This window comes from Heliconius melpomene, chromosome 3 (genome assembly GCF_056956725.1).
Source record: "Heliconius melpomene rosina isolate 202511_hmr_F chromosome 3, ASM5695672v1, whole genome shotgun sequence".
Lineage (NCBI taxonomy): Eukaryota > Metazoa > Arthropoda > Insecta > Lepidoptera > Nymphalidae > Heliconius > Heliconius melpomene.
The window spans coordinates 6,703,727-6,724,645 of record NC_140391.1 but is presented as its reverse complement, the minus strand read 5'-3'; the positions used below and the strand labels follow the sequence as shown (position 1 = coordinate 6,724,645).

Here is a 20,919-nt window from a genome sequence, read left to right as displayed (position 1 = left end):
AGTTTAATTCCTTAAAAATACTACAACATACTTATAAAATACTACAAACTATCTAGAATATGAATTCTTACAAATCTTGACGCCTGTTATGAAAGTCACAACCACAATATAACATTTCAAAATTAATGAATCTTTTTTCATTAATAAATTAAACTTATTGTCTAAAACTTAGTAATACAAAATGTATTTGTAACATTATCACAATTGGTATAAAACTTTATATATTTCATAATTATTAACGACTCAATATAAAAAATTAAGTTACGGTAGTAATCTGCAAATAAACATTTTTTTTTCTTTGACATCGATTAGAAAACAACTTTTTTTCACAATAACCATACCTATCTTGTTCCTCTTTTTATTTAGTTTTTTTAAATTAAATTATTCATCTTGTAATCTTTGAACGTTTCCACTGTTGCCCGGTGTGTCTATTATCACATCTGCTCTATTTATTGAGGGTTCATTAGTTTTCTCACTTATTGTACTGTCTTCAGCAGAAGTAACCTTTTCAGTGCTCTCGTTTTCATCTGAATCATTTTTTTCTGTGGTTTTCTTCTTGTTCTTTTTAAACTGCTCTTCCATTTCTTTGAACTTTAAGGTCAGATATCTGCAATGCAATTAATTAGATATGAATACTAATGTATTGTAACATTAATTGTTTTATAATTACATCTATGTATACATATTTATTTAAGTTTTACTTACTAATATATGGTTTTAAATATAATTCAAAATCTTATGTCTAAATTTACTTACTTGTCAACTAGAGGGCCACTATAGTCTTCTGGAAACTTGGGTGAATGAGGCAAAATATACTTGTAAAGACTCTCATTTAGTACGTAAAGTTGGGTTGTAGATGCGCACCGAACATTGAACCACCAGTCGCAAGTTAAGCCTGCTTGTGAAAATATTGTACCATTGGGACATAAAAACGATGCTTGACCGCCATTCAAATCACAATAATGCCAGACCTACAAAAAGTCATGTATATTTAAATTATATACCAATGTTGAGCTATACGAAACTTTTATGACATAAAAATGTAACCAATACTAACTTGACATCTTGTTTCAGTATCTGCAAAGAAACCTTTGTAACGTTGTGTTTTACAGTTGAATTTCGTTGTAGGGATCACAGTCAATATAGGGTAATCAATGCCAGGCCGACCAGGAGTTCCACCTTCCTCATCCGAGGTCACTGGAAGAGGAAATCTTTGTGTACTTCCACTGTTAGTTGGATAATCTAAAAAAAATAATTCATAGTTTTTTTCATTCGTATAGTTGTTGTTAACAGATTTGTAACATAATATTTTTTTTATATGAAAATTTAAATATAAATGTAATTTACGTTTTAAATCTAAATATAATTCATCTTACTATTATCAACACTAAGTACGTATAATTTTATATTTATCATACCGTCCAGATATTGCGAAGGTGTATGTATTGGTGCAAGATAAGATTCCTCCTCTGGTTCCTCAGCCCTAGGAGTGGTTGATGATATCGAATTGAGTGGTGTCACAAGTGAAATCTCAGGCGGTTCAAACGGTTTTGGCGTACTAACAACTGCCACTCCTTCATTTTGTAATGGAGCCGCTTTTAATGTACTCAATACATTAAGTAATGTTCTTATTGAATCACCTACATTTTCTCTTGTGATTGGTTTTGGGATAGATTTATTAATTTGTAAAGAGTTTAAAAGTTCTGCCAATGTAACAGAATTAGAAGACTCCTGTTTTTGTTGAGTTACAGGTACGGTAGGTTGTTCAATTATATATTGTTGCTTATACGAATTATCTCTTGGCACATCCAAAGTTGAATCAACGACTGGATTCTTTTGATTCTCGACATGATAGTTATGATACAACAATTCGTCTTGTTGAACTGGCGAAGTATGAATAGGACTTTTTGGGACTTCAGAGGGATTTTTAAAAATAGGTTTAAAGCCACCCTCTACAACTGGTTCAACTAATGCAGAGGCTGGTTGTCTTTCGTAATAAACTTCTGATATAGTTGCTGGTTTCCTCGTTTGTTGAGGTAATTGTTGGCTGTTATCAGTTTCGTAGAAGGATTGTGGGCGAAGAATTGGCCTAGGTTTTATATAAAGAGATTCTTTTGAAATAACAGCAGTGGGGTGATAATATTTTTTTGATGCGTCTATAACTTTAACTGGTGGTGTCTGATCATAAGGAATAAGTCTGTACTTGGGAGCCTCCTGTTGATCAGAAGAATAATATTGTACATTTGGTGAAAAATCTTCGTGTTGATAGATATTTAATGAAGGTTTTCTCTCAGGTACTGTGAATGGTGTACTCGGAGCTTTTATTCGTTTAGGAACATAATGATCAAATGGAACATCTCTATTATCGAATTGCTCGTCCTCCAATCGGGGATTGTTGTAATTAGGGACGGCTTTAGGTGGATTCTGGTACAGCACAGGTATTTCTTTATAAAATATTTTAGTTGGATTGGACGACGCTATATTAAATTGGGTTAATCTATTCCCATTATACCTCGGTATGTTCTTGTATCCATGTGGTTTATAAATAAGCTTAGGTTCACGTTCACTGGGCCTATCTGAAGAGGACTCTAATATTACTGCTTTATCTACTTCAACATTTTCGGCATTACGTAAATTTCCGTTAGTAGTAGGAGGAACTACGTCGTTAGCGTAATAAAAAGTCATATAAGGTATTAACCTCCTATACCTTTCATTAATAGCTAGTTTTGGGATATCGTATGCTTGATTTTCAGTTTTGTTCATAATTGCTCTATGATTTACATCTTCTTTTATGCTGGTGTCGACCCTCATTCCATCGATCATTTTTGTTTGTGGACTATTTCCATTTGATGATACCGTGATAGGTAATACAATTGTTGGAAAAACTGAAACAAAGAAAAATAAATAAATAGATACTTGTTTTAGACCAACCTAAAACTACTTACGTAGGATGTGATCTATACGTAAAGGAAAAAATTTGGATCCCTTTTTTAACATAGATAGAGTATTAGATAAAGTAGGAACGAATAAATGAAAAATGATATACCTAAACTCCGTTTCCCACTTAGACATAGAGATAAGAGGTATACGAATATTAAAATAGCAGTTTAAGCAGTAGGTAAATGTTGATCTAACATGGGAAATGTCATGACATTATATTCTCTACAATCTTAATTATGGAATCGTGATTCACGATTTTTATATGGGTATTTTGCAAATAAACACTACAAATAGTGTTTTTTTGTTTTGCCTCAACCTAGTGTTAAGACATTCTTCTCGAGGCGTTGAGTGGCGGAATTCAACGCCGCGATTTTTGAATTGATACCAGAGCGAAGAAATGAAGATATTAATAAATAATAATTAATTTCCCCGAGTGGGAATCAAACCCACAACGTCGCGTTACAGTCACGCGCTTGTACCTCTGCGCCGCGATGGCCTCACGGTGTGTGATTTTCATTTGTCATAATAATACGGATATCAAGACCTACAAATTATATCCACATGAAGGTATTTTTGTGAATGGCGGAATTGAAAGCATTTGTTTTTTAATCATGTCGACCAAGGTCTAACGATTGTTATTTTATTATAAAATGGCCGGACCTAACGATCAAATTATTACCTTTTTTTGTTTTAGTTTTAGTTATATAAAACCGCATTTTGGCCAGACTGCTAAAGCAGCTTATATTACTTTTGTGTAATTTTATATTAGCACTTAAATTTAATACATGCGGTTCTCCCGGCGGCGCGGCGATTAAAACCGAAAACCTAATTCAAACTTGTAGTATGTATGGTAGGTACTGTATATCAGATTTACTAGGATTTAGGTCTGTAGGCATTCATTAGGTAAACTTGATCGAGCATTTAAATAAATGGAAACAAACGTGGGTAAGTATGTTATGAACGTACCTACATAGGTATATGTACCAGTTCCGTGAACACAGATATGAATGTGACATTCAAATGTTAAAACCAATAGTTTTTATCGATCACGAACTATCTGTAATATTAGGTATTCACAGCTTATATTTGCAATATGCGATAAGGTAACAAAAAATAGTTACAATTACAAATAATTTAAATTTAAAAAATAATAGATTTTAGTACTAGGTTCCTTCTGCCTACCCTGCTATGTGCGGGATACATCGTGTAGCTAAAAAAAATAATCTATGGCAAACGCTTATAAAGAAGAATGCAGAATATTCTTAAATTATTTTATCATTATTAAACTAAAGTTTCATTCTTTTTGTTTTAAATAGTTTTTATATTTTGCGGAAATTTTAGATTTTAATATAGATTAGTAAAATCTACCTACACGGAACCTAACTAATGCTAAAAGAGTGATATATGTTTAATAATATGTGCCAGTACTTCTAGTTACTCGGAAACCACTCGTTACTACACAGACTATAAATCACAGTAATGATAAATATTTAAATTTATTCTTAATCTGTACTACATAGGTATAATGTTCCTGTGAGAAATAATTTGATCGTGCGAGACGCTTTTTGAGTCGAATTTATCTTGTCTTCAAATCATATCATACTTACTAAGTGAAGGTATTTTTTTATGTGTTTTTAAATGAACAAAAGTAACTGCATTCTTCAAGGTATAATATTTATATTATAAATCCTATTAAAATATAATCAGTGATATATCTAGAAGAATTTAACACCAATTTTTTATATTTTAAAAGTGCATATTTCATAATATACAGCACACACTTAAGTAAGAGCATTAAGACCGTCCAGCGTAACTGGAGAATGTGCATATTGCACGAGATAGCACGGTGCATCGGCTGCCCGCGGTCACGGCTCGCGGGCGCACGCACCTGTCGGTTACGCATACATTTTGTTGTGAGATTTTAAATGGAGAATTAAGTGCAACAAAATCCGGTTTGTTTTATACTATTTCATGTATTAAAAAAGTAATGATCGTTACATTCACTTTTTTTAAGTTAAAATAAGTCAGTTTCGATAGAGTAATTAGTAAGCAAAGTTGTTAAAAGTATTGAAAAAATATTATTTTATTTAAGTTCAAATTGATTTTGTTGTTATGGTAGGACTTGGATTATTAACTAGCGACCTAATACTATTCTGCATTACTTTCGTTTTCTAATAATAAAAATAAAATCTAAATATATTAAATAGTAACTTTGCAGCTCATTCTATAAAACATTTATTTGTAGAAGTTTTGTCGAGGATCATTCTTCAAAATGATATACCTACCTTTTTTTTTGTAAACCTATTGAAATAAAACAAGCACTAAGTAAATGTTAAGGGAAACTTGCCAAAATACAATACTTGGTGAAAACCGCAATTAAATCGGCAAAGTCGTTTCTGAGTTTACCGTGAATAAACACAGATAAAAAATAAAAAATCATTGTTTTTGGTTCTATTACGTTATTAAATGCCACCAACAACCTTTTTATACATATACAATCTTTATATATCTTGCATGCACAGACACGGATCCGATCCGTATTATAAGCATAGATTATAGATGAATTATGACATAATATTGAAAATTTATTATCTGTTAAATTTTCACGTATGTACATTAGTCATTAGCACAAAATACGGTATATCGCAATGGTGTCACATAATGACTTCCTAGTAAATACACCTAGTTTAAAAGTGTTAATACGTAACTTATTTATACATACATATAGATATGTCTATATAATATTTAACATTAATAAAAAATATTTGTTGATGTACCATAAAATTTTTGAAATAAGACATACGTTTTTAAATATGATATCGTTTCAATTGACCATGCATGCCATTGTCACGCAGATTCATTCAAAACTATAGAAAGCTTGTTATTATGGTGAAAGCGAATCACGACCATGGTAGGGGACTAACGCCCAAAGTTATTACATAAACTGCATCGTGTAGGTACTGATTAGGTGAGATTGTGTTTATATATCTACATATAACAGGTTAGGCAGAGGAAACCAAGTGTTGAGACACTTCGCTCTCCATTTTCCGTCGAATTTTGGAGGCATTGCGTGTTGAGTGGCTGAACTCGACACCAGAATGAAGAAATGAATATATTTAATTGTGTGGAAACAAGTGGAAACAACAATAAGTGGAAACCGAACCTGCCGCTTTTACAGTCACGCCTTGATGACACTCCGCCACGACTGGCCTTAAACCTAGTACCAGTGGCGTAGCTAGGGGGGTGCGAGCGGGGCGGTCGCACCGGGCCTCAAAAGGAAAAGGGCATCAAAGTCGACGATCAGTCTGTTTTTTCTTTGTTTTTTAGACTTTATACCATTTTAAAGGGCATCAAGTCCTCTAAGCCGCACCGGGCATCAAAAGGAAAGGGGCATCAAAGTCGATGATAACTTTGTTTTTTTTTTTTAGAACTCATTAAGAGAAAAGGGGCATCAAAGTTGACGATAAGTTTGTTTTTTTTTTAGAACTCAACGTCGATGATCACTTTGTTTTTTTTTTTAGAACTCATCAACAGGAAAGGGGCATCAAGTCCCCCAAGCCGCACCGGGCAGCAAATACCCTAGCTACGCCACTGCCTAGTACCTACTACATACTTTTGATATTGGTATAAGGTATCTATTATGCATCTAAAACGTTCCGTGCTTGAAACAAAGATCCGTTCTCTAGATCTCTTGTCTTAATATTATCTTTATTCTAGATATCAAATAAGAGTAAATTAGATTTCGCCTTGGAATTATCAATGCTCTAGCTTATAACATCTATTTGTCGCAATATTAGTATTCATGCCGCTTGCGAAATTGTCTGCTTCTGTGTCCTTTCTCCATAATTTACATTTGTTTATAGCGAAATGGCTTGATACGAATTTGGATTCCTATTTACTATTATTTGCATTGTATTGTGCACTATGCGAATGCTTGTGGGTTCGATCCCCACTCGAGGAAATCATTTCCTAGCTTTGGTGTCGAGGCAAAGCGCGGCGTTATGTTCCATCACTCAACCCGCAATGCCTCCGGAATTACGCGGAAATGTGGAACGGAGTACTTTAATATTAGGTTCCATCAGTCTACCCTGCTGTAGGACACAACGTGATGCTGATTTTTGTATTGTACTCTAGACATCAATTCTCATTCAACATCTTAAGAATATAAAACGGTTTTTTTGATCAATCACTAATGACTAATAAAAATAATAATAATAAAGTAATTAGTAACATCCTAATGCGACGATTTTCACAATTGGCGCTGATATTTAATTAACATTTTGTGTGAAATCCTTCAAATTCTACACCGTATTAGTGGGTCAAGGAGCCTAAATAGTTGATGAGAATTTATTTTAGTTTAGGCGTCTTATCATATCTTTATATTCCTATTAAAATAATATTTGAATTATATATTAATAATTATCTTTTTAAAAATATAGGTAATATATGTGTTGGGTAGGTACCTACCCAACTAACTTAACATGATTTTTCTATATTTATTAAAAAAAATAAGACTAGAGTATTTTTACAAACCATAAATAACGGCTGATTAATACAGTGACTCGGTAGATATAATTAAAGGCATCATATGTCGGTATTTCATCAGTTCCCGTGTTCATTACAACTAAGTACCTGTAATGAAATTTTTAATAGCCGCACGTTTTATACTTCTAAATTATCTTATATTGTATTGCCGATCGTCTCGGACACCATAATTACTAATAAATACATTTTGAAATTTTCATCTTAATCTTAGAGGCCAGTCGTGGCGCTGTGGCACAGAATGTGACTGTAAAACCGACTGGTTGTGGGTTCGATTCCCACTCGAGGAGATGAAAGATTAATTTATATTTCCATTTCTTCGCTCTGGTGTCGAGGCAAAGCGCGGCGTTGATTTCGCCCACTCTACACGCAATGCCTCCAGAATTCGGCAGAAAGTGGGGAACAGAGTGTCTTAACACTACGTTCCCTCTGCCTACCCTCTGTGTTCGGGAACAGCGTGAAGCTGATTTTATTAATTCATCTTGATACATTGCTAAATTTTAGATTATTTTAATAGGTTAGCTGTTATAGATTGTACCTACCACACTAAGTTTAGAATGGTAATATATTCGTCTACCTACTTCTCATACATCTTACCTACGAAGGTACTAATAATTTTGCATTACATTTTTTATTCTTAATATTTAAATTTAAAAAATACCTAACAATCGCCAATGCATAAATTAAATATGGTATCTATTTAAGCAGTTTAAAATCGAAATGGGACTACGTAAACTTTAAATTAAATATAACACAAACATTGAAAAGATATATATAAATATAGTATCTTTATATCCTATAAATTGTAAATATATAATTGTCAATGTAAGCAACATCGATCGATACATCATTTCCAATACATAAGCAATGTAAGGACATTACAGGAGAGCGGCCAACTATCGCCAGGCGGTTGTTGCAACCGGCATCTGGGTCGCATGCTGTCAACACAGTGGTGTGCTTTATCTGATTTACTTCATACAAACATAGATATACTACTTGTTAAAACATAGATTACTTGCAAGTAATTATGTAAGGTAAGGAGTTTTATATGGTAGCAAAGATCAATCCTTTATTCGACTCAGCTGTTATTTTTTTCTCATTATGGAAAAAATTAAAACCACTCGTGGCGTAAGGGCACTCTAGTGTCGATGTCGTGTATACGGCGGAAAATTGGCAACGGAATGTCTTAACACTGTTTTCTCTGCCTAACCTATTATGTGTGGTATATAGCGTGAAGCTGATTTATTTAATCTTTTATAGAATAATAAGTTAGATAATTCAAAAAAATAAATAATAAGAAAGTAATGTGGTTAATTTCTTATGTGGATTTAAGCATGGTTACGTATATTCATCATATTTATTTCTTAATAAAGCTAGAGTTCTAGAACTCATCCATATAAAATAAAAGTAGCAGCGATGTGGAAATAAGTACATAATTAAGTGTGCGATCAACTTTCTACGAATGGCACTAATTGGTTTATACTTCCTTATAATGTAGTTTTAAATATCTGAATTTGTTTATTTTTTTTAATCTTTCGACATCAATTTACTGTGGCAAAATAATCATCTTATAGCATAGATATGTATTGAAATCATATTTATTAAAAAAAAATAATGACTACCTGAATAAATTAATACAAATGTAATTTGCCTCGACACCAGTGCGAAGAAAATGGAAATATAAGTGTAAATATATATTTCACTTCCTCGAGTAGGGATCGAACCCACAACCGTCGCGTCACACCCTGTGCCGCTGCGCCACGTTATGTATATTTTAGTTTTAATATTTATATTATAGTATAGATTATATAGCATTTATGTAGGCATGTAATATATCAAGAAACATTATTTTCCAAGCTGTTCTGAAGGACATGTAGCGAAGCATAGACGGCAACAAAGATATTATTGTCTTATAGTCTATTACCGTTGACATTGTAAATTGCAGTGCATACCTTAGTAATGGTGAGAACAAAACCAAATGTGTATTTGACAAAGGATTCATTAAAATATATTTGAAATATACAAATAAAACTTAGTTTGACATTTTTTTTTAAATGTAAGTCAATTTAATTATCTGCATTGCTCTGAGTATATCATTTTAAAGGAAACGCAGTATGCAGGATATTATGTAGAAACAAAAAGAATAACTTTCCAACTGGTTAGGCTACTCACAATAAAACTGCTGTTTTTAATTATTACTGCTATAATTGATAAAAGCTGCTCTTGTAACATAATTTGCCTCAATAAAATAAGGCAATAAAAAGCAGAATTTAAAGCTTTATAATATATTAACATATTACATTTGTTATTATAAAAAAACTTATTTTAAACGAAATAAAATTTAATTCTACCTAGACATAGCGATAGTAAGTACATAAAGTTTTTAATTTATAAAATTAATTGTTAAATATTAATATCCACAACATATGCACATGAAGATCTCATTTTCGACTTAACATTGTGATAATTACTAATTTCCCTCGTCATTAACGTTTTATTACCATATAAAGATCTCTATCTATAATCACTAGTAGTTCAAGGTGGTTTTATTAAAAGCTGCATAAGACACCATCTTTAATTGGTAAAACTATTTAAAATACACATTAATATTTGAATAGAGAATGTGAATAAATTATTTTACCTTTCAAATATAATATATTGACCTTATACATTTCGAACAAAAATTGAACATCGTTTGAGATGAGGCACAAGGGTGTGACTGTAACGCGACGGATGTGGGTTCGATCCCCACTCGAAGAAGTGAAATATTTATTTAAGTTTATTTCCTTCGCTCAGGTGTCGAAGCAAAGCGCGGCTTAACTTAAAAAATATAAACGGTCATAAGTGTAATATTTATGAATTACATTAATGTTTTTTTTATAACTAAAATGGTGTTTTATTCATGATTAAGTACGTTAGTACTAAGGACGTTGAGAAATACTCTATAACGAGTAAAATCTTAACAAAATTTCTGGTAATAAAATTTCAATTTCCTTTTAGGCTCATGACTCATTCGATATACCTATGATTAATAGTTATATGTAATATATTATATAATTCATATCATTATCGTATCTAAGTACTTTAAAGTATTAGTATAATAAATTTCAAACAATTTGGGTATATAGTTTCCTCATTAAATAAATATCATAAAATCCTAAAGTGCACAAATCATGTTCAACTTAACTTATTTTTAATCTCAAACTTAACAATATATTTAAAATTTAGCTTAAAGACACTAAAACAATAGGAAAATATGGAATCATATTTCCCTATGTTAGTACCTCTTATTATCCTACTGGTATTATATATACTTTATTTTTCATGTGAACCCAATTATAAGTTGCAAAATAATGATTAATTCACAAGTAAGTACATATATAATTTAATATTAATACAAAAGCAACAACGACTCAACCTAAATATCTCTTATAGAAAGTAAGGCATTAAAGCTACACGGTCGAAGTTAACTTACTTATGTAAATTTTAATATTTATTCATAAATATATTTTACATCAAGATTAATTTTAATAAGGGAAATTTAATGGTTGATAATTTCATAACAAATGATTGTAATACGAGAGATATAGGCACAATATTATATGAGATATTCGATTTCAAAAATTACTACTTTCTACGAAATTGTCAAAACTTCCAGCAAATCGATAAACAAAAATATTAAAAATTATTTATATGTGTCGAGATATAATTGTTAATAACGATTTAGATCTAATTAAAAGCTTTTATTTAACTTGCAATGTATGTATGTGGGTTCGGGTGAAATCTTAGAGCTCAATTTTGAAGTAGATATCGTCAACCGATTGAGCTGAAATTTTGTATACACGTTTACTTTGGATGACAATGCACGATAAAATATGTGACGTCATTCTAAATCTAATATGGCGGGCCATGCAAGATGGCGGAATTGTTATTTTTAATGTACTTCTACAATATGGATATCAGATGAAAGGACTCGTTGAGAGCAACTCTAAAAATAATGTGATGTTATTCTAAATCCCATAAGGAGGATATTGAAGATAGCCGAGTATCTATTTGGTCTACTTCTACAATATAGATATTAAATGAAATGAATCGTTGACCGTAACTCTAAAAATAATGTGACGTTACACTAAATCCAATATGGCGGAATAGTTATTATTTATGCACTTCTGCAATATGGATATCAAATGAAAGATCTTGCCAAGAACAATTAGAAAAATAATGTGACATCACTTGAAATCCAATAGAATTGACACCATTCAAGTTTTTTGTGCTTTCATATAATGAAAGGTATGTTCGTACGATTGAGCTGAAATTTTGTATACACGTTTGGTTTGGATGACAATGCACGATAAGGTTTGTGACTTTATTCTAAATATAATATGGCGGACCATCCAGGATGGCCGAATAGTTATATTTCATGAACTTCTATAATATGGGTATCAAATGAAAGGACTTGTTGAGAGTAACTGGAAAAATAGTGTAACGTCATTCTAAATCCAATATGGCGAACCATCGAAAGTAACAGAATAGTTATTTTTGATGCACTTGTACATTACGGGTATCAAATGAAAGGGCTTCTTAAGAGCAACTTGAAAAATGATGTGACGTCATTCTAAATCTAATAAGGCGGACCATCCAAGATGGCGGAATAGTTATATTTAATGCACATCTATAATATGAGTATCAAATGAAAAGGCTTCTTAAGAGCAACTTGAAAAATGATGTGACGTCATTCTAAATCTAATAAGGCGGACCATCCAAGATGGCGGAATAGTTATATTTAATGCACATCTATAATATGAGTATCAAATGAAAAGGCTTCTTAAGAGCAACGTGGGAAATAATGTGACGTTATTCTAAATCCAATATGGGGGACCATCCAAGATGAACGAATAGTTATTATTTTTGCAATTCTGCAATATGGATATCAAATGAAAGTGCTCATTGAGAGCAACTCGAAAAATAATCTAACGTCATTCTAAATCCAATATGGCGAACCATCCAAGATAGCCGAATAGTTAATTTAAGTCTACTTCTACAATATGGATATGAAAGGGCTCGTTGAGAGTAACTCGAAAAATATGACGTTTTTCTAAATCCAATATGGCGGAATATCTAAGATGGCGGAATAGTTATTATTTATGCACATCTGCAATACGGGTATCAAATGAAAGGGCTGGCCGAGAATAATTAGAAAAATAATATGACATCTAGTGTGAGAAACCTTCTTGCTCCTGGCATTAATCCCGGCTATTGCCAGGGTCTGCCTTCCTACTCAACAAACTCCACTTTGCGCGGTCTTTTGCGTCTTCGGTGGTTAGACCATTGGCTCTCATATACGGCATCACGACATCCAACCAGCGCTTCCTTGGGCGTCCAGGAGGTCTCACTCCAGGAACTGATATAGCAAGGCACTTGCATCCGACATAGTTCTTAGACCGGCGCGTAACGTGGCCAAACCATCTCAGGCGGCGCTCTTGGAGCTTATCCGCTACGTCACGGACCCCAAGACTACCTCGAACGAATGTGTTGCGTATGCGGTCAGACCGCGTTACGCCGCACATCCACCTCAGCATCTTCATTTCCGTGACGTGAAGCTCCTGAGTGTGCCGAGATAGTGCTGGCCAACATTCGCTGCCGTATAAAAGGACCGGTCGTATGATGCTCTTGTATATCAGTCCCTTGAGCTTGGCGGTTTTCTTCGGTCACAGACCACACCAGTGACCTCCTGCCATTTGGCCCAGGCAGCACTTATCCGGCCATGGACATCGTGATTGATGCCTCCAGACTCGTGCATAACGGATCCAAGGTACCTGAACTTTTCTGACTTAACGGCTGGCTCAGGACCTATAAGGATCGTGCTCGAGTCCGGGCTCCCGCAGGCCATGTACTCGGTCTTCGACACAGTTAGTTTAAGACCGCCTTTCTCAAGCGTACCCTTCCAGAGGTTCACTTTACGCTCCAGCATCAGTCGGTTCTCCTCAATGAGTCGCGCGATTTACTTGTGTAACTAAACTAGTGCTAATTTAATTATGTAAAATCTGCTAAGTTTCAAATTAATTAAATATTGATTAACGCGACAAGCTTTTATGATCATATAAATTGTGTACAATGAGGTTATGAGTTGATAGTTAAAATTTAAAAGACAAATTTTATTTTCTCCTTTTTAAAGCGTTTAAATAAAAGCTTTTTCTAAAAATGATTTTTTGCTTATAATTTATTTATCAAATTAACGTTACTTATATCATTTTTATCACCATAAATGACATTCGCCTAAAAGTATCATATATCAATATTTTGATATTTGTACAAAGTTGTAATTTTTTCCCGAATATCTTATTTAATATTGTACTTACATCTCACATTTTACATCCCTTTGTTATGAAAGAACCTTTGAATTTCTCTTTTAATATAAAACATGATGTTACATATGCTCTACAACACTAAATCTCTTTGTATAAAGTTCAACAATAGTGAATTAAAAATAATAATAACCCATTTACGTTCCAGTTCGATTGCGTCACTTAAAATCGTTATAGTGAGATGCGGAAGTTATTATGAATAAGCTAAATTATAGACATTTAATTTATTCCAAGATAGGATAGGATACAGACCGAGGCCAATTGAATGTCTTAAAATGTCTGACGATACGAATAAAACTTTCTTTGTGGACTGGTTCGCACACATGAAAGTTAACATAAAAACTAAACAACTGCTTAATTCACTATTGCTGTATTAAGAGATAATTATAATATATTTTCTTCTAATTTATCTAATGACACGGTCTAAGAAGAGAAGCGTGCATTCGCTGTAGGTATGTCGATAGTAGAGTAGATCTTTAATGTAAATTGTTTGCGAATGTTACTAGGAAGAAATTTGTGCTATAAATTATACAGAAATGTACTTAGAGTATATTATATTAACATAAACCAGTGCGTGAATTTAAACACACAATTATCGATAAGACATGTAAGTATCATCTATACCACAACAGTTTTTTATCATATAAATAATTGCCTTAATATATAAACGATAAACGCTACCTCTATTAAAGTTTTTTAAGCAATGTAAGGTTGAACATTTTTACAAATACCTATATAAATACATTAACTACATACTGTCACAAAACTACATTTACGTTATCTTAGTTAAAAAGCTAAAAATCTATCATTTACGGTGTGCGAGAGACGCGCCAGAGGTCGCGAGGGTCAGGAAGAAGCGACAGAAACGGCGGACGCGCAGTGAAAGCGCCGGAGATATTCGTAATAAAATGTATATGCAAGTAAGTTAGTAAAAGTGAAACTAATACAATACTAAATTAACATATTGTTAAAATTATAAATGCTGTTGCAACTTAGTAATTAAATATGTATCACCGTGGGAATTGTATAACGATAATATAATTACCCTTGATAGGGATCGTGGCTATGAATACATACATATTGTTTTGTTTTAGCTATATTACAGTCTATACTTAACAAGTTTATGAATCACTTTGTAAATAATTTGTAGAGCGATAAAGGCACTTTTTGATGTTATATATTTTTAATATTAGATACTAAGAAACATAACAGATTGAGGCCAGTCGTGATATATCATAGTCGTGGTTGTGGGTTCGATCTCCATTCGAAGAAATGAAATATTTATTTATATATATTTTCATTTCTTCACTCTGGCGTCGAGGCAAAGCTCGGCGTTGACTTCCGCCACTTAACAGCCTTCAGAATTCTCCGGAAAGTGGGGAACGGAGTATCTTAACACTAGGTTTCCTCTGTCTACCCTGTCGTGTGCAAGACATTTTATTTATTTTAACAAATCCTGTTGAAATATATTCCAAATTTTAAATATTAATGATATTTATTTACTGTATTAACATATTTTTTTATTACAGAACAAATATTACAAGAGTATTCTCGATACATATTACATACATGTAAAAACAAAACATAGGTAAGTTATGTAGAAATATTGAATCATCGAAGCCACAATAATTGCAAAATAACTTATATCACAATATGAGATGTGCACTTTTTATACTATTAATCAAGAGAACTAGATTATTTGAATTTGTAAATTTTGATTGCGCAAAGAAGTAGAGTTGGATGTAACATATACAGTTTTAAATTAACATATAATTTGAGTTGCCTTCATAAAAACATTTAAATTTAATACGTTATTAACTTCCTTGAAAATGCTTAATTTTTAATATTTAATACAAATATTAACTTTAAATAATATCTACTGTAGTAAGTTAGTTGGATTCGCCTAGTAAGTTAATCTTTATTCATTCAGCTTCACGCTGTATCCCGCATGTAGCAGGGTAGGCAGAGGAAACCTAGTGGTAAGACACTCCGCTCTCCACTTTTGACAAATTCTGAAGGCATTGCGTTTTGAGTGGTGTCGAGGAAAAGCCTAGCGTTGAGGAACTCATCCAGAGCAAGGATTTTTTCATTTGAAAATATAAATTGAACCCACTACTGTCGCGTTTACAATTATAAGTTACTGCCCCTATGCCACGACTGGTTTCAATTTATTATATTTATATAAAACGTAAGTCCAACTACGTATTTCCTGAATCTTATTAATTTGTAAAGTCAATGGGCCACGAAGGAAAGGCTTAATATCACTATCAATATTACTTTCGTAATCAGTGGTCATAAATTACGGAGCCATTTAATAATTGGATAACATAATAATAATTAGCTTGCTTAAACGTAACATCTTTTGTAACGCAGAATGTATGGACTAAAATATTTGTGTTACAGTACTTAATTTGGTAACGTTGTAATCAAGTACTATGTATTTTTGTATATATTTTTATGTTTGTTTTGACATTTTTATATAGATATTATATGGTGTATAACAAGGAAGGCAGAGGGAACCTTGTGTTAAACACTTCGTTCCCCACTTTCCGCCCAATTTTCGAAACATTTCGCTCAATTTGTGTGCTGAATGGCGGAACTCGTTTAAAAATTATGTCGAGATAATCATCTGAAAACGCATATAACCTTGTATGAACTCAAAACTCGAAAATAATACATTAAAATGCAGACAAACAGAAATTACAAAGAACCATATTTGTAATCATAAATATACTTCATAAATATAACCAGAACAAGTACCTAATATTAAATAGAAATAGTTCTAGTGATAATCTTATCAAAAGTAATCTTACTTGACTTACTCTTTTTTTCTTCTTTATTTTTGCCCTTTATTAAGGCATTGCATGTTAGGTAAAGTGATCATTTACATTTATTATACAATTATTATTTATACTTCTAAATGTTCTACTGATTGAGAATTAAACCCATGACAATCACGCGCAAGCTGACCTTTTACAATTGTACCACAATGACGTTACGTTAAATTAACAGATTATTCGGATGCGATATTTACAAGGTATTTATAATTTTTTAATAAGTTTTATGTTTATTTTGTGTGTAATTTGTTTAAATATAAAAAATGACAATTTAGAAATGAAAAACAAACACAGAATGTTAACACGACGTTGGAAAAAGTGAAACTAGTACAAGGTAACAATTTATCCTTAAAAAGAAACACAAGTGTTAACACAATTAACACACAACTACAAGAAATCTAATATAAAGCACCAACATTTTCTTTGTTTTGTTAATTTTTACAGCAGACATTGGCATTGAGTCGGTTTTAACGTCGACATGACTTTTTATTTTGATGTAAGGTCAGACGGTGGAAAGTCGTCTAGTGGAAGTTAATTTTACGAATTAATAAAGACAAACTTCCAGGTTCTATTCAAACCATTTAATGCACAAATATAAATACACATATTTTCCTTTAAACTTATATTAAAATAAAAAAATAATTATTGTTTTATATTTAGAAAAAAAACAGTAAAAAAATCTCACCGCATAAAATTAGCATCCAAAAGTCCATGATGATCACAGCTGATGTGCGACATTCAACAATCCAAAAAAATATCGATAACAATTTTAAAATATGATTTACTCGTATGCGAATAAAAGTTACACGAATAGATCGTATGGCGTGGAACCAGCGTACGGGTGGCGCGCTTCACGTAAGAAATAACTTTAAATGACTCGAGTGTTTAACGCCGGACTCTGCAGTCAGCCCTCAGGCTTTAGAGCGTGCAAATACTTTCCATATCACCATTTTCGTACGTTTCAAGTTTCGCACCTTTAATTATATATATAGCGATATAATATAGATATTGTTATATGTTTATTTTTTATTTTTACGTATATTTTTTAATAAAAAGTACCAATTAATTGATGTATATAATGTATATATTTACTATTTGTTGTTATATATATGTATATATGTATACTTTTCGTTAATTTAAACAAGATTCACGCGCCCCTCAATAACTGCATGCACGTACCTACAAGTGTAAATGATATTAATGTTTTTATTTATCATAGTTACCTATATTTTAGCTTAATTCGTTTGTTATGTTGCGTGTTGGGTGTCAAGCCCAGAACTAGATTTTGTACACATGGGTAAATTGTATCATTACTTACTATTCTCAACTATGGTTTCGATTTTAAGCCTCTTATATTTTTGTAATATCTGTAATGAAAATACAGCTGGCCACCTTATGTTTCGCTTACCGGCCAATTTTGATACAATTCGTTTGGTCGTTTTTGGTGTTAAATTTAATCGATTCAGTTCGTTTTTGTCACGTGGGTATAATATTATTTTAATGAGCTTTTGTAGTTTGCTGATATTTTAAAAATATAGTTGTACAAGTAAATATTCTTTTTTCCGTAGTTGTTTGTTACCATAAAAGTATATTTTATTTAAATTAAAGTACACTATGAATTAAATTATAAATACTTTTAGATCTGTCCCATCTTTAAAGTTATTGTTTGGTCAGGTCTCCCTACATGCGACCTTGATAAATTTCTTTATCGAATGAGAGTTTTCGCCCAGAACCGGTTTCCCTAATTTCACTTCAATTTTAAATACCTTTTCTAGTCTTTCATAAGTTGTAGCAATATACACAAGAGCAATATTTACGTTGATTGATTGGCTACTCGTCATCATCTCTTTCCTGGTTCTCCTCAGATCTGATATATTATACATACTTCAGTTAATCTAAGACGTCCAAGAAATAAACCTGTAACTTACCTGTAACGTAACTTCTTATTTTGAATAAAATTATTCGATTTTCACTTTTAACAATATTTTAGTATTTAGTTTTTTCATATTAGGTACTTATATGTGCTTAAAATCGTCTTAATAACCTAAATTACTCACGTTATATTAATAATTGAAATGAAAATTTAGCCCAATGTAATCATAAAGTACAAGGATAAGTATCTAAATAATGTGTGAATAAACAAAACAAAACATTTCTAGTAGCAAGTGTTTCCCACGCTTGTTTCAATTTAGAGGACAATAGTTGATGTGTAGCTATTGCTAAGTTTATATTGTTTTAAGATTCGCAAAATCTTCAATAATATTGTTAATGCTATTTAATATATTTTAGCAACTTAAAATTCCGCTCTAAATAGATCCTTTAAAAGCTAAGACTCTTTCTTTATTATTTTTCTTCATTCTTCTCTTGCATAATAATAGAAGATCTAATGTAGAGAGAGCCTGAACAATATCCGTTTCCCACAGTTTATTCATTTCTTATAAATTTCATGTAAGATGGATACAAAGCCGCGCTTTCTAGTTTCGCTAAAATTAATTTCATTGTCTTTGTTTCTCCAGCAAGAGTATTGCATGTAGGTGTAATGTGAAAAAAGTACGTATATAAATAAATATTCCACCAAGTTAGCATTGAAGTCAGAAGTAAAAATAAGATTTTTAAAAAGTCTGACACTTCTCAACAGCGTTTTAACGCCTTCAAATAAAAGAAAATATGTCAAGTGTCATGTTGGCCTCAATTATAAAAAAAAAACTATAATAAAATAAACTAAACTTGGCTTGTTCCCATGGCTAAGGCCAAAGTGTATTTGAATTACAATCAAAGTGACCTGATCATTTCAGTCAATGTTACATGGAATAAGCGATTCTACATAGAGTCACCTAATCTAATTTAGTTACTGGGTCTATAAATATCTAGTAATCTATAATATAGTATTAAATTATATAAAAAATGATCTGAAGAGCAATACATGCTCTAGTTTAGTTCTAGGTTGTTATCGCCGCCTTATTGCTAAAATAAGCAAAGTTGTATGTAGCATAATAATATTTCAAATCATTGTATTGCAATCTAAAACTCTAAAAGGAGAATGGGCAGACCAAAACGGAGATGGCGAGACGAGCTGGATCATTACAAGCCTGACTGGTGCTCAATAGCGCGAAATAGACCAGAGTGAAAGAAGTGGAGGGAGGCCTTTGCCCAACAATGGGATAGTACAGGCTAGGGAAAAAAAAAATATTTGCAATGAATAGAATTTTTGGATTTAGAAAAAAATATGAAATACATTTTTTATAATCGATAAATAAGAAGATTTTATTTTAGCAAATAACACAGGCCTATGTAGGTTAAATTATATAAGCAGAAGCGCGAAGTAGGACGCGCGTTTTCCCTTAGGAATGTTTTCACTCACTAACCTACATATATGAAGCTCTAGAGTAATAGGAAGTACGTATATGTAAATAGATACATATTATGAATTTTGATTTATAACGATGCATTATACATATAACAATATTATTGTACGAATAACAATAATTATAATACCATTTCAGCATGAACGTGGTTCGCGTAATAGTAATTCTAATTCCTGAGAATGAATAAATATGATATTGGTATAACAAAAATCAGCTTCACGCTGTATCCCGCATACACTTTCCGTTTTTCAACTTTTTTGCGTGTTGAGTGTTTCTCCTATTTCGTTGGTTCCTAGCTTAGGGGGTTGGGTAACATTTTATAACTGAGTAACTTGCACAAGCCTCCTTCATGTAATGTTCATTGTTTCAGTAATTACTTTCTTTGTGGAAATAAATAATAATAATTATTATTATAGGAAAAGAGGCGGAAGAGGGGTGCAGAGACCTCCTTCCGTCTCCGGTTCTAAATAAACGTTGGGGATAAAGCGTGAACTAAAAGAATTAGTAATACAACACGAGTGTATGATTTTTATTAGTTTGTCTGTTTGCACAGGCACGTCTTCGGATCCAAACGTATTTTAAGAAAACTTTTTTGTTGTATAGTTATTGAGCCTGGGCAGGATATAGACTATAGTCGACTTTGAAGATTGGCACACCTGATGTAGGACCATAGTAACCTATATGCACTGCAAATAATTATGAGATTCCTCTTAACCAAAAGTTCTTGAACGACACATAAAAATTAAAGATGTGAAATATATAATGATAATCTAATAATATCAACTAAATTCTATGTTGTTACTTAAACTTTTATTAATATAATCTATAATAAAGCGCAAAATTATAGAACATTTGTATTATGTTTGGTAA

General features: G+C 32.0%; 1 protein-coding gene across 2 annotated transcripts; it reads right to left on the bottom strand.

Moving 5' to 3' along the window:
• Positions 1-355: 355 nt before the first annotated feature.
• On the bottom strand, positions 356-17,576 carry LOC146539996 (uncharacterized). Of its 2 annotated transcripts, none has more exons than XM_085207744.1 (5): positions 17,370-17,576; positions 1,419-2,885; positions 1,058-1,197; positions 757-971; positions 356-607 (listed from the first exon to the last, which is right to left on the bottom strand). In XM_085207744.1, exons 1-5 carry the CDS (start codon positions 17,395-17,397, stop codon positions 382-384), a joined length of 2,076 nt encoding a protein of 691 aa, XP_085063870.1. In that variant the 5' UTR covers positions 17,398-17,576; the 3' UTR covers positions 356-381. The 2 variants fall into 2 exon arrangements, with proteins under 2 accessions (XP_085063870.1, XP_085063869.1); XM_085207743.1 differs by having other exon boundaries at positions 1,058-1,242; positions 17,370-17,573.
• Positions 17,577-20,919: the final 3,343 nt, after the last annotated feature.